Below are 27,727 nucleotides of genomic sequence, written 5' to 3'. Positions count from 1 at the left end.
GCCCCTTCTTCTGGCTCTCTGTCATCTCTGCTCGGTTTGAGGCCAATATTGACCGCAATTTACTAATTTGTAACGCCCAAACGCCCAAGTCATTAACCAGCCTTGGAATTTCTACGCCGCCGAGCCACAACAGACTCGTCCAATCGCATTTCATGCAGCCAAAACACATCATGGATGTCGGGATCCTCGATAAAGCCATTGAATGGGCTCCACAGTGAAAACTACAAGGTGTCTACAGATGCAATTAGATCTATCCCGACTGTGAAGCTGAATTAATAGACATGTCCTCGTGGACTGTCTTGACGACGGATAATATGAGTTAGGATGAGCACATTCTAAAAGACATAGACTGCCGCCATACTCGTTAAGGTAAAATCGGACGACAACCATCCGCTCTCTGCCCAAGAATTTTGCTTCTCAAAGCGTGAATAGTCACTCCATCATCGTGGCTGCATCGTCAGTGAGACAGGAGGAGCAATATTGCGCCACCAGCCCAAAGAGAAATTGCCGAGGTCCAACTGATGTCCTCTTGGGATGTAAGACAAGAGGCGCATAGATAGGTGGATCCCAAGCCAAGCGGGTGGGGCAAGTATATGCCGTCAGGTAGTTTCCATGCACCGACATGTGCCCAAATCGCAACCCTCCCATCCACAGCTGCCAGGACCCCGTTCTGTATGATCACCATTGTGGAGTCGGCAGCCGTGTTCTTCACCCGTGCCGCTACTACTAGACTTGGCGCCGCCGTCAGCCCACGTTCTTTTTTTTGCCCTCCAAGCTCCCCTCCAGTGCGCAGCCTGGGCTTAGCACGTTTCGAGGCTGCCCCGGGACCCGCCCGGCTGGGCCGCTGGTGGTCGCACGCATGGGAATTCTTCTTTGATGCTCTGCGCTAGGAGGCAACCGGTCTAGTTGGGTTATGTGGAGCCCCCCGGATCACCAGCTTGCATGGGGGAATGCGGAGCGAGGGCCCGCAGACCTCAGACTTGCTAGTATTATTCTCCGCAGGCCTGTTGGTGCAGGCCTGGGGTTTTGGCTAGCAACAAGGGCCGCTCGATCAATACATGAGTATGTGTAGTGGTCGATCGAAGTGTGTCTGGTGCCAGATTCATGCCTTGTGCCGCCTCTACACCCTCAACTGCCATTTATGAGGTCATTAATGTGTCTGGATCTATGGGGATGGAGGGGCGGGTTGTGATCAGAGATCTAGCCGTTATCCGTTCGCGCAAGTGCTCTAAACCATTCGAACTGTTAAAGCACCAATGAGAGAACTGACGGAAAGGGTGGGAATGGTGTCATTGAGACTTGAGACGAGGAGGATACGTCAGTGGATAGCAGCCCGCGTCAAAAGTGACATTGTATTGCCAGTTGCGTGTGTAGCGCTGTTTCCTTTACACGGCTGTGGGGTTGGACGGCTTCTAGGCCGTGCTGTCGAAGGAATGTCTGCCGAGCAGGTTTATTCTTGGTGTGCCCTTGAGGAACACGCCAAGGCACCTCAAGTGCGAGGCTGGATCGTCCTCGCGATGGCCGAATAGTCCAAGGAACCGTTTCGTTTCGACAGCCAGGCTGGTAGGACGGCACCAGCCACTCGTGACATCTTCTGGATCGGGACAAGTTAGCGGCTTTTGCATAGTTCGGCTGGATCTTGGCACCTCTCCGACTTTCTGGGACAATGCCGGGCTTCGTCTTCGTCTTTTTCGTGGTGGCACTGGTGGTGGTATCCACACGTGTCAAGTAGGGGGGCGTCAGGAGTGCGTGCGATGTTTCGGGTCGGGACATTGTCCAAATTCGGTTTTCGTCCCAACATTTTCTCACCAGTCAAACCGATTGGTCTTGCGAGCATGTCTACATGAACCGACTGTCAACTTGGTCATCTGAAGTCTTGTAGAACATCTTTAGAACGAACATGTCTGCTGGCGGTATAAAGGGTAGCGAACGCCACCCGCCGTTACTCAAATGGAAGATTCTTCGGATCACTGACGAGCAGAATACTCATTGAACTATATATTGGCCGGGCCCTTTTCACTTCATCTTCAATCTATACATTGGCCGGACCCCTTTCACTTCATATTCAGAAGCAGCCCTCCCCAATCTGGCAATCATAACCAAATATCACGACCAACCACGTACACAATGAAGTGCACCGTCCTGAGCGTTCTTGTCGGCGTCACCGCCGTTGCCGCAGCCCCCAGGGACTATTCCAGCCTCGAGGCTCGTCAACTTGGAATAGTTGCCAACGACGTCAAGGATGGTAACTGCAAACCGGTCACTTTCATCATGGCCCGTGGCTCCACCGAGACCTCGAACATGGTAAGACACATTCCTCTCGGGAGACTGGCGGGGCATGGTGACGATGGCTAACGCAGGCACTTCACAGGGCACCATCGTCGGCCCACCAACATGCGCAGCACTCAAGGCCAACCTCGGCGCCGACCAGGTGGCCTGCCAGGGCATAGGCACAGAGGACGGCTACGCAGCCGGCCTGGCGCCCAACTTCCAGCCCAAGAACACCGACGCCCAGTCCATCAAGGCCGCGCTCGACATCATGGACCTCACCATGTCCAAGTGCCCGGACACGACCGTCGTCATGGGCGGCTACAGCCAGGGCTCCGCCGTCATCGACAACGCCATCCAGGCGATGCCCGCCGCGCAGCAGGCCAAGGTCGCCGGCGTCGTCGTCTGGGGCTTCACCCGCGCCGCGCAGGACAACCGCCAGATCCCCGGGTACCCCGCCGCCCAGACCAAGGTCTTTTGCGCCCCGGGCGATCTCGTCTGCAACAACACCCTCACCATCACCGCGGCCCACCTGTCGTACGGCGTCAACGCCCCCGAGTCCGGGGCCTTCCTCGCCCAGATGGCCAAGAAGGCCATGGCTAGCGGAGGAGCTGCCGCGGGTGCCGCCGCGGGCGGTGCGGCCGGGGCTGCCGCAGGTGGTGCTGCCGGAGGGGCTGCCGGGGCCGCGGCCGGAGGGGCTGCCGGGGCTGCGGGCGGTGCGGCTGGAGGGGCTGCAGGCGGTGCGGCCCCTGGCTTCGGTGGCCTCTTTGGCGGACTCTTCGGCAAGTAAGCTGGAGGGGGAGGCATTGAGATGCAAGACACGGGCAAGGGGCCATTCTCTTTTGTCGAACAATACGATCACCGCACTTGATGTGCGATACGCTTCACATGCACATGTTCCGAAGGTTGCACATATATCCATCTCGTTGTTCAATTCTTTGTTGATACCTACGTATTACGATCCTGTATGTATCATGGCATTTTCAGCGAAGCGGAATCAGTATTTGCCTTTTTAGACGCGAAAAATAGGAAGGATTAATATCGATGACAAAGTCCTCATTGCTAACTATGTTAACTGGATTCTGCCTACATCGTTTGTCATAACACCGTGTGTAACCGATGGCAGGCCATGAATTTGCCAGTCAATTTATCCGAGGTTGTCTCTTTCGCACTGACAAAATGGACCAATAATAGAGTAGTGTTACAGCCTAGAGCCGCCCGAACCTGTCAGGTCATCTTCTTGGGATAAGAACCAGTTGATGCGTCAGTCAGGGTCCTGTCTGGCTCTGCTGCCGCAGGGTTTCATCCGAATCGCCTCCTCGAAAGGAGGCTAGCCGTCTCGGGGCCTGGTACGACACAAGGTCGTCAGTGCCGCAGAGTAACATTTTGCGGTAAGACCCGTCGACATGTTGAATGAGGCCAGCATGGGACCACCGTTCGTTTCGCCTGTCCTCGCTTGTGGGCCCCCCCTGCATCGCGCGTGTTGAGGGCATGACGTCTGGCAGGGTCGCATTACGCCCAACGAACTTGAGATGGGCGTGCATGATGTCCTGCAGCGTAAATCGGAAAACGTTGATTGCCGCTGCCGATGCTTTCTTTCCTGGTTGAGTCGCCTGCACGCTGTGTCGATCATAAAATAAGATGCTAAGGCCAAGGTGTAGATGGTTTTGGCTTGTGTCGTCAAGCTCACCGATAGGTCGCGGCAATCTGAAACGTGGGAGCGTAAACTCAACTGAACAAACATTTCGCTGCACAACATGCTGCAAGGCGTCTCTGGTGGAATGTTCGACTCAGTGCGACGCTATCCTTCAATTTTATGTTTTAGAAATGTTGGAAGGCTGCATCATCGTGGGGTGACCCTTGTTACTGACAATGTCTCTGCCGCGCGGAAAACTTTGACTGCCGACCCGGATGCTGACGATGGATATAGCAGTATTGCGAGGCACGGGCATTAGGCATCACGGCTGGGCTGCCTTCAGCCCTGGGCAAAGTAAATATGCGTACCCGTCGTTAAAGACCGCCGCGAGGACGCTGTACGCATGGAGTGCTTGTCCATCAGTTGCCGAACAGACTTGGCGGACGGATAACTTCAACGCCGTCACGTACTGTAGAAGAAGGCTCCGTCCTGGACCCTGCCACCTTAGACTTTCGCTCCCTCTAGGCGGGCAGCCCACAGAAGCTCAAGTCGTTGCCCGTCAAGAACCCCTGCGGCGATCAAAGGGCAGTGCTACGGTCCAAAGCGTGTGGGCCCATCCTGGCGGACATCAAAAATGCCGCTTTGGGAATTGGTGCAATGCGCCGGTCTGTGAAGATCATTGATGATCTCACTTACCCAATCTCTTGGTTCTATAATCACCCAGCCGGAGGCCACGAACGGTCGGCTGTTTATTGCTTTGCTTTGTCGTCGCGTACTTAGCCAGTAAGAACACCAAGGAAGATCTGTCTCTTATTATCCAGGAAGCCAAGTGATAGTATCCCGTAGGCCATCATATCCGTGTGTCACGGTTTTCTAGGTCTTCAGGAAGCCTCATTTTTCTGTGCATTTTCCATTATGCTAGATATACTGTTGCAAGACAGAGAACTCCACACCAATCCATGTCCGAGTCGTTTATTAAAATCCCACCCAAAGCCTCTATCCCAAACATAGGAGGCCACTGTTCCAGCAAGTACTAACAAAAGCACATTCCATGTGACTTCATTCTTCATAATAAGGCTGGCTCTCTTGCCCCACCTAGGCCTTCCTCCGCGTAAAGACAAGATCTAGCTTAGGCACACCCCTCGTGAAATGGTCCAGCATCCCCCCGGTAAAGTCCTCAGGCTTCTGCCCTGGCGCAAAAGCAACATCATACCCGTGAGCAATCAGCGCCGCCACACGCCTCAGGTTCATCAGCGCGAGCTGCTTCCCGGGGCACGAGAAACGCCCCGCCGAGAACGGCATGTGCGCGGACGCGTCGACGACCAGCTCGCCGCGCCGCGTCGTCCAGCGCTCCGGGATGAACTCGTCCGGCCTCACGAACGCGCGCGGGTCCCGCATGATGAGGTTGTTCGCCGTCCGCACGTTCACGTCGCCCGGGATCCAGCGCCCGCCGACCCAGAGGCCCTCGGGGGGCGTCTGGCGCGGGAGCCCGGACGGGTTGGGGTTGATGTACCGGAGGGACTCGTCGATGCAGGCTTGCAGGTACTCAAGCTTGGACAGCGCGGAGTTCTCCACGGCGTCGGGGGATGGGGCGCCTTGCTGCCGCATGAAGGTGTCCACCTCCTCTTGGAGCTTTCGGTAGGTGGGTGGGTGGCAGGCAAAGTTGTAGAAGAGGATCGTCAGGCTCAGCCGTGTTGTCTCGCTCCCGGCGACGACTATCAAGCCCACGTCGGACTTGGCGTTGGTTGTCTCCTGTTCTGTAGGGTTCGTGATCTTGCGGTAGTCTTGCACGATCCACTCAAAGATATCGGGCTCTTTTGGTTCGCTCCGGAACCGCTTCCAGAACATCCCAGCCTGAAACTCGTCAAATTCGTTCGACTCCCTGTTCAGGATCGGGATGCGCTTGATAATTGGGAACAGCCACGGTATGGGGCCGAAGATTGATATCATCGGCAGGAACCGGGCTGTTGTCTTGTAATAGTAGTCCTCCTCGTTCCTGTCCATCAGCTTGAAGCCCTCGCCAAAGGCCAATTCGCCCATGAGATCGAATCCCCAAAAGCCAAACCATTGCGATACATTGAATGGCCGGTCCTGGTTGTTTTTGATGCCCCCCATCAGTTGTGCGACGAGGCGGTTTACTCGGTCCTCGTAGCGGCTAAGAGCTGTAGTGACAAGTCAGTATATCGAATCAGGCATTACCTAGGTAGATGGATTCCGTGCAGAAATTCGACTCCTAACCTTTGCTGCTAAAAGCTTGGTCCCAGGGCTTGCGCCGTAGCGAATAAACTTGGCGGTCCCTCTCCGTTTGCAGGCTGACTCCGGGATATAGCATGTCATACCAAACTGATTTCGTACACGCCGTCCGCTTCGTGTTGGTACCATGAATTGCCACCATTGCCCTAGGATCTGCGACCGATAACTCCTGAGGGCCTATCCTCACTATATCACCATATTTCTTGTGCAGAACCTCGATCTCGTCACTGATCCGCAGGTTTTTGGCAGCGAGGGAGGTCTGGTAGAATTGAGAAAGCCGAGCCACAAAGGGGCCCGAAAATCCTTGCCGAGTAAGGCGGTGGAAGAACGCGCGATAGACAAGCATGCTTGACCATACTCCGGACACGAGGCCTGCTACCAGGCAGGAGGCAGCGCTCGCATCTTGAGCCCACCCTTTCCCAGGAATAGTGAGATGTACACCGACAACGATGAGCAGTAGGACGGCCAGTATATGGATGAACTTGAACTTGTAAACAAACAGGTGCCATTCCCCGTGTCGGAAGAGCACCACATGTAGCCCGATGCCAACAATCACCGAGGCCAGTCCCAGTTGGAGATCCATTTTCGTGTCGGGTTCCTGTATGTGGCGGTCATGAGGTAATTCTTCAAATACTACCTATATGTGTAGTTAGGTATAGAATTTCCGACTTTGGGACTGGTCCGGACCCTATCAAAAAAGCTGCAAGTCTAAATAATAAATCGGTCGAGACCGACTGGAATCCAAGGGACCCGGAACGGCCGGCCACGTGGGATTGTGCGAGCTATGAGCTTCATCAGGGACTTGTAAGACCTAGTGATTCAAGGAATCGTTGGACACGCTAGATCTACCCAACAAGATACGATCTGCCCCGGTTGGTTCTGAGGCTTTCTCCGTGCATATGTATGTGCGGTCTTTCTGAGATTCCGTACATTATGCAGCCAATCTTCTCCCTGTCTGCCCAGGTGGACCAACTGGAATTCCGACGCCCGGAGTCGCTTCTCACCTTAAATTGAGGTGGATCTGATCTTGCTCGCTGCGGTGAAGTTGCTGACCAACTGACAAGCCAATGCTTACTCGCAGCTGCCACATTTCCTTGCCAAGTAATTGTGGCATTTCCCCTTTTCGTGTACCAGCACTCAGCTGACTAGAGGGATATCGCCAAGTTCGTGAGCAAGGGGCTGGGACCCTCATCTCACAGGGAACCTTGCGTTTGATAAACCAGTGGGGTTAGATCTGGGAAAGCCTTAGACGCCCTTCGGCGCACATATGTAGTATCTCACTGCACAACACAACACGCCTCGCTTCTTGGGTACCAAGGTAGTCAAGTCCTGCCAGTGTGACCCGAAGTTTTGCAGCGCCAGGCCATTTAGAAACACTTCAGACACCTAAGCAGTTAAAGTAGGCGTCCCCGCCAGTTTCCAAGGTTCTCAGATCAACTGTTCCCACTCTTGAGACGGATTCTGCCGTAGCACCCACCAAAAATTGACACACCAGCTGCGATTAGAAGTTAAACCAACCATATGCTCTCGTCCATAACTACCGCAGTCTTCTTGTTTAGTAGCACGGTGACCTTCTCTTTCCTCGACCCGGGTACCACACGAGCATCTTATTACCTGTACCGTCATCGAGTCACCATATGATAACGCAACCAACATGACCTAATCTGTCTGAATCGGAGTCGATAGCAGCCGCCGTGTCACCCTGCCTCGTCGAGAGCTGCCGCACAGCCGACGTGCTTCAAACCCAACGGCACGCGTCAGTCGCGTGCGGCGCCCCGTCACGCGGCGGTTCGAGGTTGCCATGTGGACCATTTCCCCGTTCTCGCTGGTGTCCGTCCAGGTGCCCCGCCTCGTATCGCGGACGCCGTACTTTGGCGGCCGGCTGGGCTGGGACGAGTGGTCGGTCCTCGTCCTTGGGGGTCTGTTGGTGTTACCGCTCGATATCACAAGTCCACTACCTGGTCCGGTCCGGTATGGGCTAAGTCGGGATAATCTGGATGCTGGAGGAGCATCTGTTTCTTTGAGTACATGCTCACCAGTCATGCTAATATGTGTCAGCTGTACTTGGCGGGCGAGCTGCTCTATCTGCTGGCGGTTCTAGGTATATTTCCTCATTGCGCTGTCGGCCGGGTACGGAGCCTCCTTTATCATAGCAGCATTGGCCCGCCTGCCAACCCAAAACCCATGTCGTACCAGTTTCACAGGTGCCAAGCGGAAGCAGACTGGACTTGCATCGACATCACCAAAGAAGTCTTCGCATCAGCCGTCATCAACATCGTTCTTGACGGTGCCATCACGCCTTTTCCCAAAGTACAGATGTAGAGATCCCCGTTGTTTACCCCCAACCCCCCCAGGGGCACCACCAGCTCTATTGTTAAGCGTAGCGAGGAGTTGTCCTGGAGAGAAGCGGAAGGGCAACGACGAGCGGAGCTTTCTCTATTACTGTACAATCCAACAAAATATTGCTCGAATGGGGATTAGTTAGAATTTGAATCTCATATACGGATTGGTTAATTAATGTATCTTTATATATACTATACATTAAGTACCTAAGTTATAGTGTTAAGGAAGGAGCAGCTCCCACTCCCACCCAGCTCCCTTCCGCTTCACCCCAGGACAACTCCTCGCTACACTTATTCCTTAGCCAAGCAAAGCATTCGGGTACACGTATTTTAAACTTTTCCCATTCCTATTTTGACGAACGGATATAGTTCGAAGCTGACATGACCCAGACGAGGTAGCTGCTGGCCAGCTCCATGTGTCTCGCCGGCCTCACGGGGACCCGCATCGCGTGCTTCGTCGTCTTTCACGACACCTCGGAGGACAACTTCACATGTGAATGGCCGCGGTGACTTTCTGCGTTTATCCGATCCAAAAGCGTCTACCTAGGTACCTAGTATAGGCCAACCACACCTACTAGCCCTCCCCCCTCCGTACCAAGAAAGAGGAAGAGAAAATAAGGACAACAGATACGCGCCTCAGTCCAAGCAATACCTCCCTCCTCCGTCGGCTAACAGCACGAGGGGGGTGGATATACCGGCAGGGCGATGTAATCAGTTGGTGGACCTCGAATTACTTTACGGCATGATCACATATATCTTTATCAGTCAGATCTTGGCAGACAGATTAGTGCATGGTGGCTTCTCCTATGACACGCAAGACCTTGACCACGGCCGGAACCAGTTAGTTGGTTAAATACCTACCTACATTGATGAACCCAACGCGCTTAATCATGCACCCAGCCCTGCGAACGGCCCGTCGCTTCCAAGTGAAACCCCAGATCAAGTTATACAGCGGCTTCTAAACAGAGTATGCAAAAAAAGAAAAAATGCTAGGGTATATATGTGCAAAACTATTGACACTGTTCCACCCTCCCCCCGAATCCCGCGGTCATGAAGCCACAGATGGTTGTCCCTCCCCCTTTACCTGCCCAACCCCAGCTTCTCCGTGCTGCCCGGGGCCCAGCGCCGCGCCGTTGCCCTTCGCACCAACCGCCGGCGTCTTCCCAGCCCCAGCCCCAGCCGCCTCCCCCTTCTTCTCCCCAACAAGCCAGACAGCAGCAGCATACGCCAGCCCGATACCGACAGTAACAAGGTCGAGCGCGTGGATGCCCCACCAGACGTACTGCGTCCCCAGCGCGCAGTTGTCAAACTCGAACCGCCACCCCCACTCGTCCTCGTCGAACCACGCGCTCAGCAGGCCCGCGTTGCCGCCGTAGCCGCCCATCATGCTGCGGACGGTGAGCTCCCGGAGCCCGGGGAGCCGCGGGTGGGAGGGGAGCCCTGCGGCGGCGGCCTCGGGGAAGCGGCGGACCTCCCACTCTGCCGGGTGGTGGTCGGCGGTCTGGTTGATGAAGTGGTACGTGTCGCAGCCCTCGTGGTCGTGGCCGTTGAGCACGACCCCGCGCCTCCCCATGCCGCCGCCCGGGGCGCCCGGGTCGCCGCTCAGGCCGAAGACGCCCTCGACGATGCCGCGCGAGGCGTCGGCGGACAGCTGGTTCTGCTCGCGCAGGGAGCCGTCGCCCTCGTGGAAGGTGAAGAGCGGGGCGTCGGCGCAGACGCCCTCGGGCTTGTACAGCGGGACGTGGGTCAGCAGCACCGTGGCGTGGCCCCTGAACTCGACGGCCGTGGCGGTGTCGATGATGCCGTTGACGAAGCGGTAGGTCTGGTCCTGCAGGTCAGCCGAGACGGCGGGCGTGTCGAGGTTCATGTCGTTGAGGACGACCACGCGCAGCTCGGGGACCAGGCGGTCCGCCTGGCCGTTGTCGGTGTCGTTGCGGATGGTGCCCGCGCCGGCGGGGGACAGCAGCGCGGCGGGCAGCTCGAAGCGCAGCTCGTAGTTTGCCCTCCCGAAGGCGCGCTCGAAGCGGTCCATGCGCTCGGGGGTCAGGTCGCCCGCGTAGCCGATGTCGTGGTTGCCGGCGACGTTGAGGAGGCGCCGCCGCCACGTCTCGTCGTAGAGGGCCTTGCCCAGGTGCCCGTCCAGGTCGTACTCGGCGGCCGGCCACGTTGCGCTCTCGTCGGGCACGCGCTGGGCGCCGCTGAAGGCACGGTTCCAGTAGCGCCATGCCCTGCGCTCGAACTCGGCGTCCGAGATCCACTGGCTCCCGACCAGGTCGCCCAGGACGGCGGTGTGTGTTGGGACGGCCCACCAGCTGAGGGTTCGGTACATGTGCGCGAGGTAGAGGTCGTTGCCCCACAGGTCGATCCTCTTGCGCACGCTCTCGAAGGTGTTGGGGATGTCGTCGAACCAGAAGTCGACGAGGTCGTGGAAGGCCTGTTTCTTGCTCGACCGGAAGGAAGGGTGGTCGTCGGTGCGGGAGACGAGGAGGGAGTAGAAGCTCTTGAGGTGTGGGAACGAGGACTCGGCGTAGTAGTTGGGGATGGACGTGTCGCCCTCGAGCTGCGGGTCGCCGAGCGCCAGCAGCCGGAAGGGGGCTACTCGCAGCGGTCTGATGTGGCCGTTGGCATCTTCGACTCGTGTCGTCGTGGCAGACTCGGCGAAGGGTAGGTGGAGCTTTGCCGTCTCGAGGAACGCAGCCAGCCGGCCATTGCCACCGATGGGTGAGCTCGACGCACTGGATTGCGGCAGTGGGAAGGCGCAGGTGAGAAAGGCAGGATACAAGTACAGGTAGGTGGTCAGGAGCAGGCTCAGGGCCAGCGAGGCGTGGAAGGCGAGTCGCAGGCCATTGCGAAGTAGCGCCAGCTGAAACGAGGATAACATCAAGTTCGGATCGAACGCCACCGCGACATGGAGAAGAAGGAGAAGGACAAGAACAACAACAACAAGAATAGAAGGACCAAGAAGTGGTGGTTTGGATCGGGATCAAGGTCGACAAAGACAGGCCGTGGAGCCGAGGGAAAATGGAAAAGGGAAAATAATCGAGGCTCCTTTTTGTCGCATGCCCGACGCTTTGGTTGGTGTCGCTCGGCTGTCCTGACAGGCAGGGGCCAGTGCGCCCATGACAGGGATCCTGCCGACGGGTAGGGCCCCCCTGGTACCTGCAGCCCGGTACTGAGTACTGTACTGACTAAGTACCTAGGTACCGAGGTACTGTGTAGATGCAGTACCGGACCCCTTTCTTTGTGCAGCAAGCCTTCGTCGTGCTCCTGATCTTCTGTATTAGTTGAATGACTGCTACCGAGACTTGATACGGCCACTGTGTGTGGTCTGCTACTAATACCTACAAAAAGCACTTCCATATATCGACCACCCAAATCTGCTTCACAAGATTATTTACTCGTGTGACGTCGAGACATCCGGGGAAAAAGCATCTTCACAATTGCATCCTTACCACCATCTACATTCTCCTGTTCTCTTGGATCTATCTAATCACGAACCTTCCAAGCTGGACTTGTCTTGTCAGCCAGCCGCTAGGTGACCTTCAAGGTTTGCCAACTTCCCCAATTGCACCTCCAAATTAATCACTAGGTCATGATATAAGTGCGCCCTAGAGCCCACCTGCAAGAGCTGGATAATTCGGAGCCAGCGTCCACACACCCAGCAAGTCAGTCCACACACCCAGCATTTTCCGTTAACATACCCAGTACCTAGTTTTAAGCGTAGAGCCTATATAAAACTATATACCTAATTAGGATTCTCTAAATTTTCAGTACTTTAAATATAAGCCCCTTTTAAACCCCTTCTAGTACACCTTCTAGCACACCTTCTAGCATGCCTTCTAGCACACCTTTTAACACGCCTTCTAATATACCTTCTAGCCCTCTAGCCCACCTTCTAGCGCCCCTTTACCTTTAGGTATTAACTCTCTATTTAGGTACTAACTAAATATTTAAATACTAATTAAACGTTAAAAAGCTAGAAGTTTAAAAGGTTAGAAGGTTAAAAGAAGTATTAAAAAGTTAGAAAGAATATATTCTTTACTTTTATTTTCTTACTCTTTAATATTTAATTAATATTTAATTAATATTTAAATACTTAGTTAACACTTAAATAAGAAGTTAATACCTAAAAGTATATAAGTTAAAAGGGGTGCTAGAAGGAGTATTAAAAGGGGTGTTAAAAAGAGTGTTAAAAGGTATATTAAAAAGGGTGTAGAAGAAGCTTATATTTAAAATATTAAAAATTAGAGAAAAAGCTTATATTATAAGGTTACTTAGTGCTAACTTAGAAGGTACTTATAAATATAAAGGAGTTATTAAGAAAAGTAGGTACTAAGTGTGTAGAAAGAAATTACTAGGTATGTAGACTAACTTACTGGGTGTGTGGACGTTGGCTTGATAATTCGGAACTCGGTGTGTGTTGTTCGATGTTTCGACAGGGCGGGCGTAGTTAGATGAGCCTCCTTGGCTCTTGCCGGGCCCGTCTTCCTCTTCCCAACTCGAATAATCATGTCTCAACAGACTTCTGCTTCAGTCTAGAGCACTAGTCTCAAGTATGAGGCAAACTGCCTAGTGTTGCAGTTGAGTCAGCACGGGTATGCACATGTAATTACAGCGCACAAGCATCCCGAAGTTTTCCCTGTCCTTGAGAAGTTGATTGGCCCTGGTTAGCTATGAGGTAGTTGCCACCCAGCCTCTCTGCTAAAAGTACTTTCGAGCAAACAGTGGGTGCTCTCCAGGATTCTTGTAGATCTGTAGACGACGGCCAAATTAGAAGGAGAGATACTGCTGACTAACTCCATGCACTTGCAAGGAAAACTTCGGGATGCTTGTGCGCTGTATCGGTGGGGGATCGCCGGTGACATCATGGCCAGACGCGTCAATGTCTAAGTACACACGTATAGAACCACGGCGGCCCGTATATATACATCATCGCCTCATCATGATTGGTATGGCCAGAGTGTTAGCATTTGTTACTGTAACTATGATCCTCCATTTGTAAGACATAGTATATTCTCGCCACCTCGCACCTGCTACAACATTTACCACATGCGTGCGTGGTCGTGGTCATGGTTATCTAACTGCTCCTCTTCACGCATTACTAGTATCTACCATGTGTCCAACATCATATCGGAACAAATTCAACCACCATAATAAGCTATATTTTCACACGCCTACATACCTAGGCACATACTTGACATATATACGGATTACACCAACACACCAACACGATACCCAATAGGAACAGACAGGTGCAACACACTAGACTGCAACATACTTAACTTATAACTTAAAAGCATCACTTACCACACACACACACACACAATGGCAACACACACCCCACAACCAACCCCCCTCGACGTCGACCCCTCCAGCCTGCCCCTCTCCCTGGCCACCTGCTCGATCGGGCTGCCCAGGCACACCCTGCACCAGAAGCTCGAGGCCATCTCGCACGCCGGGTTCGGCGGCATCGAGCTCTCCCTCCCGGACCTCGTCACCCACGCCGAGGAGCTCGTCAGGCTGGGGCGGATCAAGCAGGGAGACACCACCACCACCAGCAGCAGCAGCGACAAAGACAAGGACAAGACCGTCCGCGTCGCACAAGACGACTGGCCCGCCCTCCGCGAGGCAGCAACCTCGGCAGCCCACCTCTGCGCAACCCACAACCTGCGCATCATCCTCCTGCAGCCCTTCGCCAACCTAGAGGGCTGGCCCCGCGGCAGCCCGCAGCGCGACGCGGCGTTCGCCCGCGCGCGCGGGTGGCTCGGCATCATGGAGGCGGCGGGGTGCGACACGCTGCAGGTGGGCAGCACCGACGCCGCGGCGCCATCGACCACGGCGGACCGCGGGCTCCTCGCCGCCGACCTCGCCGAGCTCGCCGACCTGCTGCGGCCCGCGGGCCGCCGCGTCGCCTACGAGAACTGGTGCTGGGCCACGCGCGCCCCCGGGTGGCGCGACGCGTGGGAGCTCGTGCGCCTCGCGGGGAGGGACAACGTCGGCCTGTGCCTGGACACGTTCCAGTCTGCCGGCGGGGAGTGGGGGGACCCGACGGCGGCGTCCGGGCGGCGGCTGGGGGGTGACGAGGTGGGCGAGGGCGATGCCGAGGCCGCGTGGCAGGCCGGCCTGCGCGAGCTGGCGGCGACCGTCCCCGCGGACAAGATCTACCTCCTGCAGGTGAGCGACGCGTACCGCGCGGACCCGCCCCTCTCGCCCGACGACGACGACGACGACGACAACAAGACGGGGCTGCGGCCCCGGGCCCGGTGGAGCCACGACTGCCGGCCGCTGCCGTACGACGACGGCGGCTACCTCCCCGTCGCGGACTTCACGCGCGCCGTGCTGGGGACGGGGTTCCGCGGGTGGCTGAGCGTGGAGGTGTTTGACGGGCGGTTCGGGGAGAAATACGGCGACGACCTGCGGGGGTTCGCGGAGAGGGCGCGGGGGGCGGCGCTGCAACTCGTCCGCGAGGCGGCTGGCTTGTGAGACGTAGTGAGGAGCAGCAGCCCGGCCGGGAGGCCCGGCCAGCCCTGTTCCATGCAGGCGCAGCGGCTGCAGCGGATCCGGGGCAACTACCAGGGCGAGACGAGGGCGCTGCCGAGCGGGCAGGATTGGCCGAGGAGCCACAGCGCCGTGGAGGAGAGGGACGAGGTCGTCCAGGCGAGGGCCAGCATCCCCCAGGAGACGGGCGGCGGCAGCTGAGCGTGTGTGTCGACGTCTCGTGCATTTGTTGTGTATTTGTTCACATATATTCAGAGTCCACCGTATGAAGGCGCCATGTATGTCCTCGGACGTATACGGAATAGAAGCGAAGCCCGATATTCATAATCATCAAAGAATGTGGTTTCGTTTTTAATCCCCACACATATAAAATATATGTGGCACCTTTATACAGTGGTCAACGCTCAAGACCCAGCGTTTAAAGAAATACAGTTCCAATAACAGTAGAAAGAGAAAGCAGTACTTAAGTACGTCTGTGGGCACGTGTCATTCAAGCATATATACATACTTCAGCCTGGGAATGAAAGATTGGTCATCGAAATGTAGGTCCGAATTATGAAATAAAAGTAACGCTGCATGCATTATCTAGGCCAGTTTCCCCCATCACCACAGAGATATCTGGAAGACTCCCCCTCACGCATTCGCAACACCAGGGGCAGCAGCAGCCAGCAGCTTGTCAAAGAGGGGCGTCCCGAGCCCCGTGACGGGGTCCCAGCCGGCGGTGCAGTTCCACCGCGCCCCGGACGCGGGCAGGCCGCCGCCGGCGTTCTGGCAGCCGCTCGAGAAGCCGGAAGTAATATCCAGGAGCGCGGCCGAGTTCTCGTACAGCCAGGGGTTGAGGAACCCCAAGGGGGCGCTGCCCTGCGACCTGCGGGCGGCGTTGAGCAGGGCCACGACCCCGGCGAACGCGGGCGACGACGCCGACGTGCCCGACAGCGACGCCTTGCGGCCCTTGTCGTACACGACAAACGACTGGCCCAGCGCCGCGACGTCGGGGATCCCGCGGCCCGACGCGTTGTACAGCCCCGCGTAGGTGCGGCCGATGGAGCCCAGGTAGGCCGGGACGGCGGCCGCCTGCCAGGCCGGCTGGGCGTGGTAGATGCTGAAGCCGCCCGACGAGAAGGACACGCCGCGCTCGGGCGCCGAGCCCGTCGTGGCGCCCACGGCCGTCACGTAGGGGCAGCCCGCGGGGAAGGTCGGCTGGAAGGTCGTGGTCTTGTTGTCGGCGTTGGACTTGCACGCGCCGCCCGGGCCCGAGTCGCCGCTGCTGAAGAGCACCGACACGCCGCGGGCGCCCAGCTGCATGAACATGTTGCACACCTTGAGGGCGTAGTCCCGCGGCACCGACTGCTCCTCCTCGCCGTACGACGTCGTCAGCGTCTGCGGGAGGTCCGCGTCGTCCTGGGCCAGGACGTAGGTCAGGAACTCCAGGTAGGGCTCGTTGGTGGACGGGAACTTGTTGTTGAGCGTGGGGATCAGGGGCCCACGGCCGCCGGTGCTGTACTCCAGGATTGGGATCGGGTGGCTCGTCGCCAGGACGTACTGCAGGTCCAGGTTTGCCTCGCCTGTCATGGGGGGTCAGTATTTCGTGCAGGAAATGAGACATTGGCTTGTGAGGATGAAATGAAATGATCATGAGAAGAAACTTACCAGAGTCGTCGGCGCTGTTCTGGTCGTTGAGACCGCCGTTGATGGTGGTGACTGAGAAGTTCTGGCCGGCAGCCTCGGGGAGCTGCTGGGCCGTGAACGTCTCGAGGTCGGCGTACCGGGCGTACTCCTCGAGGTACGACGCGAAGGCGATCAGGTTGCCCTGCGCCTCGGGCGTGTAACCGATGTTGTACTGCGACCTGAGACAAGCTGGCGTGACGCTGGTGCCACAAGCAGCGGCCGCCGCGGCAGGGGTCGCCGCCACGGACTCCTTGAGGGCGGCCACGTCGTCATCCTCGTCGTCGTCGTCGAGGATGACAAGGTCGAAGATGGTCGACCTCTTGTCGCCCAGCTGGCCGAACCTGGTCGTGGGCTGGATCAGGTCGACGTGCTGCGCGATCTCGTCCGGCACGCCGTAGCTGAGCGTGCGCAGCTTGAGGCCGCCGCCCTTCTCGTACTCGTACCAGCCGAACTCGGCGTCGAGCATGGCGTCGGCCGTCTTGACGTCCGTGGAGATGGTGATCCAGTCGTTGTCCACGGCAGGGACGACGCCGTGCTTGGCGAGCCAGGCGGTGACGTCGGCGACGGACTGCTCCGTGGGGGCCACGTAGGAACGCAGCTCCTCGCGGGTCAGGTGCTTGCCGTAGCTTGGGTGGCCCGGCGAGGAGACGGCCAGCACGGCCTGCTCGAGGGCGGCGGCATGCTGCTGCTTGAGGCCGATCTTGAGGGCGAGCTTGTCGGTGGGCAGGGCGGCCGAGACCTTGGTCCATCCGATGGGGACGTCGGGGACGCTGTCGAGCACGCGAGCCGACACTGCGGCCGCAGCTGTCAGGACGGCCAGGCAGAGCATCGTGACCGAGCCGGGTTGCCTAGAGGAAAGTGGTGGCGGTGATGGGAGGGGGGAGGAGAGAGCGAGGGGTGGGCAGGGAGAGGAGAGAAGGCATTGGAGGGGGAGGGGAGCACCACGCTCCCTTTATCATTTACATTATATCACACCTCCAGCCAAGCAGAGTCAGAGCGGGTTCGCTGTCGATCCATTGGACTGTCGACGGCCTCGGGAGAGCACCCTTGAGAAGGGGCTGGCCGGCTGGTGATGGGAAATGGAGGTGGCCCTCAGTTACATTGACTGCCTGCCTCGTACCGGTTCCTGGTTCCCCACGTACGTAGTTTCCTCTAGCCCTGCATGGGGATCGGCAATCGGCCGGGTACCTGGTGTGGTTGGTCTCGACCTAACAGTTCTGCAGCTGTTGTTGACGGTGTTGCCGTTTGACCATGACACGATCACGCCTCCCCTTTTGTGGTCACTTTGTGACGACCCTGCTCGCAGATAGCATACACTCCGTAGTGGCGGGATGGATATCCCAGCCAGCAGTGAGCTTAGAACCCACTGTTATAACGGATGATAGCTGCGGGTTGCCCCAAACTCAAAACTAAGGACGAGATTGCACTTGACTGACTCTCCCGAAGCAAGCTTGCGGATCTATTCCAAGCGCCGCCCTCTGCTGATCTCCATAAAGACCTACGTCGACTGGTGCTCTGCATGTGCTTTTTTGGAAACCCATCAAGCCCATCTCAGCCCGCTGTCTCTGTCTTGTTTTGTTTCCCTCTGTCCCCAATTCCTCGGGATCTTGCCCATCACCCTGCTCTGCTGATCCAGCTGCTGCATTGACAGATCGCCCAAGTAATATCCGTGATAAATATCGGCAGCTCGGTAGGCCAGCCTAGGCCGGAACTGGCAGGCCACAGCACCCCTCGCCTCCGCCCAGCCAAGCAATTCGCCCCCATCCCCATCGCCAGTACCACCTGGCACGCTTGGGCTAGTCCGGCTGTGCGGTCTGCCAGTCTGCACGCGCCTCGCGCCATCCACACCCAGCGGCCAGGCTGGATCAAGCATTGCCAGCTGCCTCTATCCAGCCTAGTCGTCCTGGGCGATAAGAGCTTGTAGAGCTTATTTCGACTGCCCTCGCCGGGGCAGCTGCAGCTCGGACACGAGGGCCCTGAGCTCCTACTTATCTATATCGCTCGGCTCATGTCACCATCTGAAAACGGGGTCGCATCATAGGCACTTGATAGGCGGGCGCGGGACATCAAGGTGTCATTTACGGTGCATGTAACGACACGTGCACACATCCGTACAATGCACACCCTACACAAAGTGCACACACGCGCCTGACCGACCCAGAGGATATGATTGACCTTGGCATTTTTTTTTTTTTCGAAGGGAGGCTGATAGGTGGTCTGGATTGCATCACACCCGTCAATCCGAAGCGGCCACGAGCAAGCAGACGTCAACGTCGAGGCTGGGCAATGCCTGTGGCTCCCGGCGGCTCTTAAACCAAAACAGGCTGGTCCTTTGTTTAATTGTATGCATAAAAACCCCCCTCACCATCGCGCCCGTTTAGACTTCCATCAGCCGACCGGCTAAAATCCTAGCCAATCGCGCCGCCCGTCCCGTATCTGTGTCACCTCACTCGGCCATACGCTTCGGTCGGCCGTTTCTGCCTGCTCTCTCCTCTTCTTGGCCTCGGGCTGTCATATGAGCACTGGAACATTGTCAAGAGGGGGGGCGGGGGAGCCACCCTGCCCAAAGGCTCCCCAGACATTATAACATTGTCTGACAAGTGCCCAGTTGATGACCATATTCAAGACAATAAGTGTGGCCGAGCCAATGAGGAACACACCTCAATTGGGACAGCTTGGCCTGGCGCAAAGGCAATAAGCAAGGCGTAACTGGTCAGTGATTTTCGCACAGCAACCAATCGCAACGAAACAAACGCCCAGCCTTCTCTAGCTGTTGGTACTACCTGTGCACAATTCAGCGAGTTCTTTTTTTCTTCTGTCTTGTTTTAGTTGCCAACTGAGTGTTGTGCAGCATTGGAGTCTGGATTCCGACTGAACCCGGAGCGGCAAGAAACTTGGATGGTTCCGTCACGGTGGCAGCGAGATGAGGAACAATATGAAGCGGAATGTCCCTTCTTCGACGGACAAGTTCATCCAAGGCTATACTCGGCAACCTCGGTCCGGGCGCATTTCAATAGTGCGCTCGTTTTATTCAGGGGTCTGTAGCGGACAAAGACTTCAATGTTGAGACCATGAGATTGTGGAGACGGCTGGTCATAATTATTCCAAGGTTCAAACATTATATGGTTTCACTTCTATTCCGTATACGTCCGAGGACATACATAGCGCCTTCATACAATAGTAAGCACTCAAGACCCAGCGCTTAGAAAGAACACAATACCGATAACAATAGTTATAATACAATAGATGCTTATAGCCTCAGCCTTACAACGCACAGACAAGGCTAAAGGGCACCATCTTAACGACGACGTTAACTAGAATCATAGACAGAAGTAGCCCACAGTCTAGTCGCTCAAACGTTATATCGAAGTTACATTTTTAGGAAACGCCCTTTACAATGCCTCACAGCTTGTGGGGCAACATCTGCCTTTGTTGGCTTTTCTCAAGGCTGTTAGTTAGAAATGCAGTTCGGACCCCTGGAGTGGCACCTGAAAAGTACAGTGGGGCCAAAAAAGTCTTGGGACACTTTAAAATCCTAACCCTCACATTCTAGATATACTTTAAATAACTAACCCTATAATAATAATATAATAATACTTATATTTATACCTATTAATTTACTTATTATTCTATATATAAAGATTTTTAAAAATTAAAAAATAAAATCTTTTTAAATTATTATATTAAATTTAAATATTAATATACTTTTTAAATACCTTTATTTTAAACTTAATTTTTAAAATATTAAAAAATATATAGAATTTTAAATTAAATTTATAAATAATATATAATAGTAATTATTAAGATTATTAAAAAAAGATTATTAATAATTAATTTCTTTATAAAAATATAAAAGTTTAAAAAAAGAAGTTCTTTTTTTTCTTTTTTTACTTAAAAGTAACTTAAGTTATTAGCGCCTTTACAGGGGGTCTTAGGGCCTAAATTCCTTAACAATTTTAAAATTCTTTAATTTTATTATTTTTAAAGTTTAATAAAAACTTTAAATAACTATTTTAAATATTTTAAAAAATATTATAATATACTAAATATACTATATTTATATTTATAAAAAGATTGAATTTTTAACTATTTTATAATGTATTAAAATTTTAAGTTAAAGTTAGTAACTTTAGGTGTGGAAATAAGAAGTGTCCCAAGACTTTTTCGGCCCCACTGTAGTTACCTAAGCCCCTGACAGTCATAAATGCGTTGTTCTCACGAACAGAGCCCTTATTTCTGGAAACCAACCGAGACTCCCATTTTGGATATCCGAAAGTCCTCTCTATTTACCCCACAGAATCCGTCACGCTGCCGATGCACATGTCACCGGTGTGCTCATTACAATTCTTCAAAACCGATAGTCCTGGACAATTCAGCTATGAGCACATATCTAGGCACGCTCTGCATCTTTATCCCCCCCCCCGGTGTAAGTAGGCCATGAGACAAGCTTCATAACACCAAGCATTCCTGCGTCTGAGATCAGGCCGGCCGATCGATTGCTATTGAATCAAGGACCCTCAAAGTTCTCTAGCCATTTCCACCTACAGCATGTGGCACATGTTTACACAATCGAGACCACTCAATTATAAGATAGGTAAAGGCGAGCTCAAATTGCCCGGACGTGGCCTTGGCTGTCATTAGCAAGGGACATGCACGGAACGCCATAACTTGAAGAGATCAGATTTAGACTCCAACCCAGCCATGGAGGAGTTTGACACCAGTCGCTCGCTATACAAGAGTTTTCAGATCGTCCGATCCTCCTTGTTACCAGTGGCACCGATGTTACGTCCCAGGTTGTTTGATGCAGCTCAACGCTTTATGCAAACACTTTAAATGTTAGGAACCTGTTGTCTGGGAGGGGAGTGGAAAGCTTGGGCCACATCGGCGTTTGTCTCTCCCGGCCATGTTGCTTTTGCTGCCCTTTTGAGAAAATGTTAAAGTTTGGCCCAGTTTTTTCTCCGCAGCGCACGCCAAGCATCAACCACGACGAACAGGACAACTTCATCGCCAGTGAGAAGCAAAACAGAATTCAGAAGCTTGGTGGCTTTCGTCATGTTGCCCGAATCACTCAAGAGCAGCTATGCTCAGTACAAGGACGACACGGACCGATTCGCGACGTGGCTCCTCCACGCGGCGGAGAAATGCGGCTATCAGGCCACCGGGCTTGCCGGCGTCGTCGACAGCACGGCCAACGGCAAGGGCAAGGCGAAATCAAAATCAAAATCCACACCTGTGCTGCCCCTGAAATACAAGGCCACCATCTCTGAGCTCCGAACCATCGGCCAGGTCGTGGCCGAGTCCTCCATGAGGGTCCCAAGCGCCATCCTCGCCGTGGCCCGCCGAGCCGTTACTCTGAGGAAAGACGCCGCCTCCTGGTTCGTCGGCAAAGGCAACACTGCCTCCGACAAACGACATGCTCACTTTGTATCCGTCCTTGAGGAGATTTGCGAGTCTCTGGAGTGGCGCAAAACCGAATCTCCCAAACAGGATTCGGCCGCCCGTTCCTCTGCAGCTGCTCCCGCCAACGGAACCACAGACGCAAAGGCTGCCAGTGAGGCCTGGGTCAACCAGTTCGCGACTCTGACGGTCGAAGAGCCCGAGGAGGTACCGGAGTCTGGTGATTCCTCCAAGCAGCTGGTCCACGTCGAACTGGTCGAGGACGCCGGCGTGAACGACGAGGAGCAAGACCTGAAATACCTGTCTCATGCATACTTCCAGATCTTCTGTCTTTTCCGGGACCTGCAGAACATGCGCTCCTTTATTCGGCAGACCTGGGAGGAGTATCGCGACAACAAGCTCGATATCATGACCGCCTCTGTGGTCACGGATACCGCCATGCAGCTCGCGCGGGCCGCGGCCGACGAGCTCAAGAAGGACACATCAGTGCTCCCACACGAGCAGTTCCGCGAGCACGATATGCAGGCCCAGATGATGTTGTATGAAATGGCTTGCTTCGCCCGCGGAAACGAAGCAGTTTCGTCAATGGAGCTCGGTCTGACGTTCAACGTCGGAATGGCGCAGGAGGCTGAGTGGTGTTTTATTCCAACAGGCACCCTGCTGATGTCATTCGCGCCCGTGATACAGAAGTCCTCCGTCCCTGACTTCAAAAGCGGACACTTTGGCGTCTACGACCCAAAGTCTGATAGGTCCCGCATGTCCGTGGTTGAGCGGTTCAACGAAGACAAAATTCTTTTGCTAGAGCTCTTGCCAGAGTTCTGCCTGATACAGACTATGGGCGGCAACTGGCCCGTCCGCGACGAGTTCACCCACGGCTTCTGCGAGTTCGCCAGGACCAGGAAAGTCACGCTATGGCTGTCCTTCGCGGCCCAGGTAATGCTCGACATCCACCACACCTTGAGGTCGAGCCCGGACAGCCCCTGGAACGATCTCCGCATGACCGGACTGCGCATCTCCAAGACCATTGCCGACTTCAAGAAGCTCTCTGCCACGCACCCCAAGCCTGCATTTTGGCCCAAGGAAGGAGACCAGGAGATCGAGAACATTCAACACACCGTCGACAGCAGTGTCAAGTTCGACCCACAGCATGCTGTGTGGCAACTAGTAGGCACCAGCCAGAGGCACGAGGAGCACTTCTTCCTGAAGAGAAACCCCGTTCTCGCCGGATTGTTGACTTTCCACCTCACACTTCGCATGCAAGTCATCGGCCAGGGTCTAGTGACCCAGTGGTACGACGTGCAGCAGATGGCGTTCCTGTACAACCTGGTAAACACAATCCCCGAGTCGAAGCTCGTTTGGCCTGACATCGAGGCTTTCATCAAGATACACGGCGAAAAGCACATCTTCGTCGGCAACAGGCCCAAGGACGCGGCCGAGTCGCTCAACAGGCTCGAAACCGCAACGGGTATATCCTCCGTCACCAGATTTGCCCGCGACTCCCGGAGGACTGGTCAATGGCACCGCCCAGATGGGAAGTCAAACCGAGTGATTACGCCCACGACCAAGGTCGCCAACATGTTCCGAGACAACTACATCAAGCCCGAGCAGACCCGCAACATCGCCAACGCCGACATCGGCAGGCTTCTGGACGACCTGGCGGGCACCTCCGCCGACACGAGAAAGAAGAACACCAACAAGCGGGGCAAGAAGAGCAGTAGCAGCCAAGCCATGACCACCAACCCCGAGAGGCTCCTGCTGGACAAGTGGTCCCAGAAGCACAGCCTGGGCGCGCTGCAGTTCCTCGCCCTGGTGCGCACCAAGCTGCACGAGGAGGAGCCAGTCCTCATGTTCAACTACTTCGGCATGCACCAGCGGTGCATCGAGATGCTGCGGCGCATCAAGGCCAAGGAGCACCACAAGTTCGCGCAGTACTTCACCGAGGGCTACATGCCCGACGAGTCCATGATCTCCAACCTCGTCATCCTCGTGCACCACGTCGCGCGGGGCTCGGCCGCCTCGTCGCAGGCCCTGGGCCTCAACGTGAAGCCCGGAGGCGGCAGCCAGGCCGTCAGCCGCATCGTCATGAGCTGCGGGGACGTGATGCGCGAGTACCTCCGGGCCAAGGGGGACGTGGCGTGCAAGGAGCTGCGGGCCTTTTGCAAGAACAAGACGCCGCTGTATGTCGAGGCTGCGGAGGTGGACGGGCAGGCGGACAAGGACTTTGCGTATTGGTTTGGCCTGGAGGAGGTCATCGATCCCAAGGCGATGGCTTCTTTGATGACGGGGATACCTGTGCGGTGAAGGGGGGATACAGGTCCGTCATGGCTGCCTAGGTAGCTTCGCAGGAGTCTTCCTATGAGGGTTATCGAGAGGTGGGCATAAATACCACACAGGCTCAAGCTTCTTGCTTTCACGGAGAGGCCACGTCTGCGGTCCTCACCTGCTAGGACAATGTAATATAGTCCCCAGAGAAATTGGGCACAGTCAGAACGCAGACGTATCATTGAATCGTGCACACAGCCTGTAGGCGGAAATGTGTGTTGCCACAGAATCATCAACAGTGAACATTGGCAATGGATGTTAGTAGTGAATATCATACGAGAATATTACAACTTAATAACTGGATGTCCTGTTAATAGCTAAATAGCTATAAACTCTGGCCACGGTACTAATAGACGTCGCTATGGCTCGATAACATGCTCTCATCAACCTTCAATCGAAGGACACTGCAGAACCATGAAAAGCAGCGCGGGGATGACTTCATGCGTTCTGTCGCATTTAACTCGCAGCCCTCGTTGCTGCAGAACGGCAGCAAATACGATATATGATGGCCAAGAATGAGCTCGCTAAGCAATCTACTGCACGGCTCGTATTCAACTTGCGCAGGTGAGTGCACCTACATACGTACATACGGAGCAATCACTGTAATTGGCGATTTCCAAGACTGCCCAGGTGCATTCTACTACCTTCCCAAAGGATATCTGCCAAGACACAAGCGCGAGCGCGTACTAACTGCTGGAGATAAATAGCTGGACCCCTCAGAGAAAACCACTGGGCATCCGGGAATAATGAGAATCTGCACTTGCCGCCAGATGCCAGCTGCTTGTGGTTTATAAAACCCGGACAATGCGTATTTCCCACATATTTAGTAGTTCCTGGTTTCTCCTATCCGGCGTCCGGGCCGCAACCTTCACATCATGCACCGCCGCGCAGATATCCACCCTTGAGGTGGCCATCGACCGGGCCACCAACAAGTCCTACGCAGCCATAGAGCACCTAGAAGCGAACCCCAACGGCAGCGAGATCCAGACGACTTGGTATGGGGCTTTCAGTACGGAAAGGTACAACAGGGTCCTGACGGCTTTCAAGGTGCGCGACGACGGGGTCCTGTGAGGAGGCAAGATGAGGAGGCACCTGATAAGGACCGAGACCTAACCATTCCTAGACCTTCGCGCCCGACCTGGCCACAAAGTTCACCTATGACTGCTCCTGCGTGAACGACGGTGTCGTCGCGACGATCGGCAGCTCCGACCGGTACGGCGACGTCAGGATCTGCAGCGTCTACTTCAACGAGGCGGTCTGGCCGGCTTCCGGGCGGCATCGCAACCAGTGGGAGTAAGTGGCTGGCCCCCTTTCGTCGCAGAACGCCGAGTTCTTTGCTTACATTTATTAACCTCCAGCACAATCGTTCACGAGGCGACCCACTTCAGGGCTGTGCTGCCCGCTAGTGACCGTGGCTATGGCGTTGACTTCGGCAAGCAAATCGCAAGGGACGATCCGGAGAAGGCTGTGACCAATGCTGAGTAAGTTAGAATCTCATCATCTAAATGCCATAGTATACCGATGTGGTTGGATGCTAACCTTGCATACCAGTAACCACGCCCGGTTCGCCGTTGAAGTTCCGCCATGGGGGCCTTAGTTTCAACTGGGGATTTGGGGTTCATGGAGATAAATGATGTGAAAGCAGCAAGGATACCGTTGAAGTTGCAATCCTTGCGACTGAGAATTGCACGGCCGTTGGCGACGGACCGCCTGGGCAGTGAGACTCAAGCCTCCTGCACACCTGAGCAGGCGGCTTACCTCCGGGGTATGACATATTTCTGTTAATAAAAGTCAGGTCGCATGTGGTCTCCCCCCACAGGCTCTTCAGTGTTAGGGAGCCACTGCATTTGAGCAAAACTGCCCACTCACCACCATTCAGCTGCTCTCTGCTGGCCCTACGACAATTCTTGAACTTGTTAGTATGCACAGTGCTGTCCCTCACCGATACTAGTAGACCAAGGACCCACGATAGACGACTGTTCATGTATCGTTCAGCTATGCCTATTAGCGGTGAGATATCACTTGGGTTCCACGGCATGTTGTTCGCCGGTTGCACCGAAGTATGCAGATTTTACCAAGATCTTTGCAGTAGCAAGAAACGATGGAATACAAGGTGTACTCCAGGCCTTGTGGGCAGACAATGTAGGTGTGGCGGCTGTATCGATAAGTTCGCGACCCCCGAGCCCGGCCCTTCACTGGATCGAATTCGTCGTACTCCACCATTAGCCATCCTTTGCTTGAATCCACAGAGTCATGGGGCTTCAGTGCCAATAGTCCTTTGGACTTAGGAATACAAAGCCTGTCGTACGGGGCCAGTCGTGTACATATGTAGTTGGTGGAAGATACCCGAGTTAACGGGCTTTGCATTCCGGATCTGAGGGACCCAGGGATCACATGCAAATGCTGTAGCAGCGTGGAGTTTGATCTCGCTTGCTGGTAGCTCGGGGGAAAGGCTTGATTTCAACTGTGTAGCCTGTCATCCACTTTGCACGTTTCGTTTTGGTCAGGCCGGGTGCCGAATCCACCCAAGCATTCTCCTGTGAGGCCCTACCATAATTCACAAGCAATCAAGGGGCTCGATGTAATGAAATGGCCCATGGACCCATATAGCCCCAGCATCACTGTGCCTGACGATCAAAAAAGCTGTGCTGGGCGCAAGCGTGTGGGCCACAGAGCACTTGTGTTGAGGTGGTTGCCCCGGAGGACCTCAATGGGGGTTTCAACAATTCATCGAGCTCATAGCCGAGGAAGCACTCTCGGTACCATCAATAGTAGTTTTTCCTCCGGACTTTTCCAGACAATATCCACATAGCCGTTGAAAAGCCCAACTTGAGATGAGTGATCTCAACTGATGATAGAAACAGCAATACTACTAATATATTATATCTAGCTTGACCTCTAAATAAACAGAATATAAGTAATATTCTACTTCTAGATGCCCTTTGCTCGGTCTTCCCAAGTCCTCTAGTGGTACTCAATTACAGAGCCTTACAGGATCGACCTCCAGAAGTCACCGATGAGACCGGCAACCTCTGGTACCTTCTGCCTGACGACGCCATGCCCAACCTCCGCAACTACATGGACATTGTGGAAGCCAACCTGTTTTAAATCATCAGGGGAACACAGATCATCGAGCCCACCGAGCACGACTACCGATTCCACTCCAGTCCCAGCAGCCTTGGCAAAGTCAGCATGCCTGTCGAAGACGCCCCCGTCTCTGAAAATGCCAACGACAGAAGCCAGGTGGCCAGGGTGCATGCGCATCTGCCACTCGCGAATAGCTTCCGCCACCACCTCACCCCGAGCCACACGCTCCCTCCAGTCCGCGGGCACAACAAGCCCC

General features: G+C 55.0%; 7 protein-coding genes across 7 annotated transcripts; 4 read left to right on the top strand and 3 right to left on the bottom strand.

The window, feature by feature from the left end:
• Positions 1-2,127: 2,127 nt before the first annotated feature.
• Positions 2,128-3,058, top strand: KVR01_010232 (uncharacterized protein; the record flags this gene model as incomplete). Its single annotated transcript, XM_044792680.1, has 2 exons — positions 2,128-2,304; positions 2,372-3,058. 2 exons carry the CDS (start codon positions 2,128-2,130, stop codon positions 3,056-3,058), a joined length of 864 nt encoding a protein of 287 aa, XP_044640391.1.
• A 1,941-nt stretch (positions 3,059-4,999) lies between these two features.
• Positions 5,000-6,740, bottom strand: KVR01_010369 (uncharacterized protein; the record flags this gene model as incomplete). The annotated part of the gene is made up of 2 exons (XM_044788422.1): positions 5,000-6,066; positions 6,143-6,740. 2 exons carry the CDS (start codon positions 6,738-6,740, stop codon positions 5,000-5,002), a joined length of 1,665 nt encoding a protein of 554 aa, XP_044640528.1.
• A 2,282-nt stretch (positions 6,741-9,022) lies between these two features.
• Positions 9,023-11,554, bottom strand: KVR01_010164 (uncharacterized protein). Its single transcript, XM_044790839.1, has one exon. It carries the CDS (start codon positions 11,378-11,380, stop codon positions 9,548-9,550), a length of 1,833 nt encoding a protein of 610 aa, XP_044640323.1. The 5' UTR covers positions 11,381-11,554; the 3' UTR covers positions 9,023-9,547.
• Positions 11,555-13,471: 1,917 nt separating this feature from the next.
• Positions 13,472-15,198, top strand: KVR01_010288 (uncharacterized protein; the record flags this gene model as incomplete). Its single annotated transcript, XM_044793071.1, has 2 exons — positions 13,472-14,921; positions 14,994-15,198. The coding sequence occupies exons 1-2, from the start codon at positions 13,825-13,827 to the stop codon at positions 15,196-15,198; spliced, it is 1,302 nt and encodes a 433-aa protein (XP_044640447.1). The 5' UTR covers positions 13,472-13,824.
• A 276-nt stretch (positions 15,199-15,474) lies between these two features.
• KVR01_010601 (uncharacterized protein) lies at positions 15,475-17,771 on the bottom strand. The gene is made up of 2 exons (XM_044789740.1): positions 16,648-17,771; positions 15,475-16,562 (listed from the first exon to the last, which is right to left on the bottom strand). The coding sequence occupies exons 1-2, from the start codon at positions 17,492-17,494 to the stop codon at positions 15,631-15,633; spliced, it is 1,779 nt and encodes a 592-aa protein (XP_044640760.1). The 5' UTR covers positions 17,495-17,771; the 3' UTR covers positions 15,475-15,630.
• A 3,888-nt stretch (positions 17,772-21,659) lies between these two features.
• Positions 21,660-24,687, top strand: KVR01_010698 (uncharacterized protein). The gene has a single exon (XM_044782407.1). It carries the CDS (start codon positions 21,718-21,720, stop codon positions 24,361-24,363), a length of 2,646 nt encoding a protein of 881 aa, XP_044640857.1. The 5' UTR covers positions 21,660-21,717; the 3' UTR covers positions 24,364-24,687.
• A 453-nt stretch (positions 24,688-25,140) lies between these two features.
• KVR01_010690 (uncharacterized protein) lies at positions 25,141-26,253 on the top strand. Its single transcript, XM_044791200.1, has 4 exons — positions 25,141-25,431; positions 25,508-25,677; positions 25,743-25,865; positions 25,936-26,253. Exons 1-4 carry the CDS (start codon positions 25,189-25,191, stop codon positions 25,979-25,981), a joined length of 582 nt encoding a protein of 193 aa, XP_044640849.1. The 5' UTR covers positions 25,141-25,188; the 3' UTR covers positions 25,982-26,253.
• The last annotated feature ends 1,474 nt before the right edge of the window (positions 26,254-27,727 follow it).

Source organism: Diaporthe batatas (genome assembly GCF_019321695.1).
Source record: "Diaporthe batatas strain CRI 302-4 chromosome Unknown Contig00013, whole genome shotgun sequence".
Taxonomy (NCBI): Eukaryota; Fungi; Ascomycota; class Sordariomycetes; order Diaporthales; family Diaporthaceae; genus Diaporthe; species Diaporthe batatas.
The sequence above is the reverse complement of the archived record's forward strand: the minus strand, read 5'-3'. Positions and strand labels throughout refer to the sequence as shown.

Bases quoted from the DNA above. Each gene is read 5' to 3' on its own strand.
- KVR01_010164 (XM_044790839.1), bottom strand. From the start codon at position 11,380: ATGTTATCCTCGTTTCAGCTGGCGCTACTTCGCAATGGCCTGCGACTC.
- KVR01_010601 (XM_044789740.1), bottom strand. From the start codon at position 17,494: ATGCTCTGCCTGGCCGTCCTGACAGCTGCGGCCGCAGTGTCGGCTCGC. The intron at 16,563-16,647 runs GTAAGTTTCTTC...CCCCCATGACAG, and splicing joins GAACAGCGCCGACGACTCTG to GCGAGGCAAACCTGGACCTG.
- KVR01_010698 (XM_044782407.1), top strand. From the start codon at position 21,718: ATGTTGCCCGAATCACTCAAGAGCAGCTATGCTCAGTACAAGGACGAC.
- KVR01_010690 (XM_044791200.1), top strand. From the start codon at position 25,189: ATGCGTATTTCCCACATATTTAGTAGTTCCTGGTTTCTCCTATCCGGC. The intron at 25,432-25,507 runs GTGCGCGACGAC...AACCATTCCTAG, and splicing joins GGGTCCTGACGGCTTTCAAG to ACCTTCGCGCCCGACCTGGC. The intron at 25,866-25,935 runs GTAAGTTAGAAT...CTTGCATACCAG, and splicing joins AAGGCTGTGACCAATGCTGA to TAACCACGCCCGGTTCGCCG.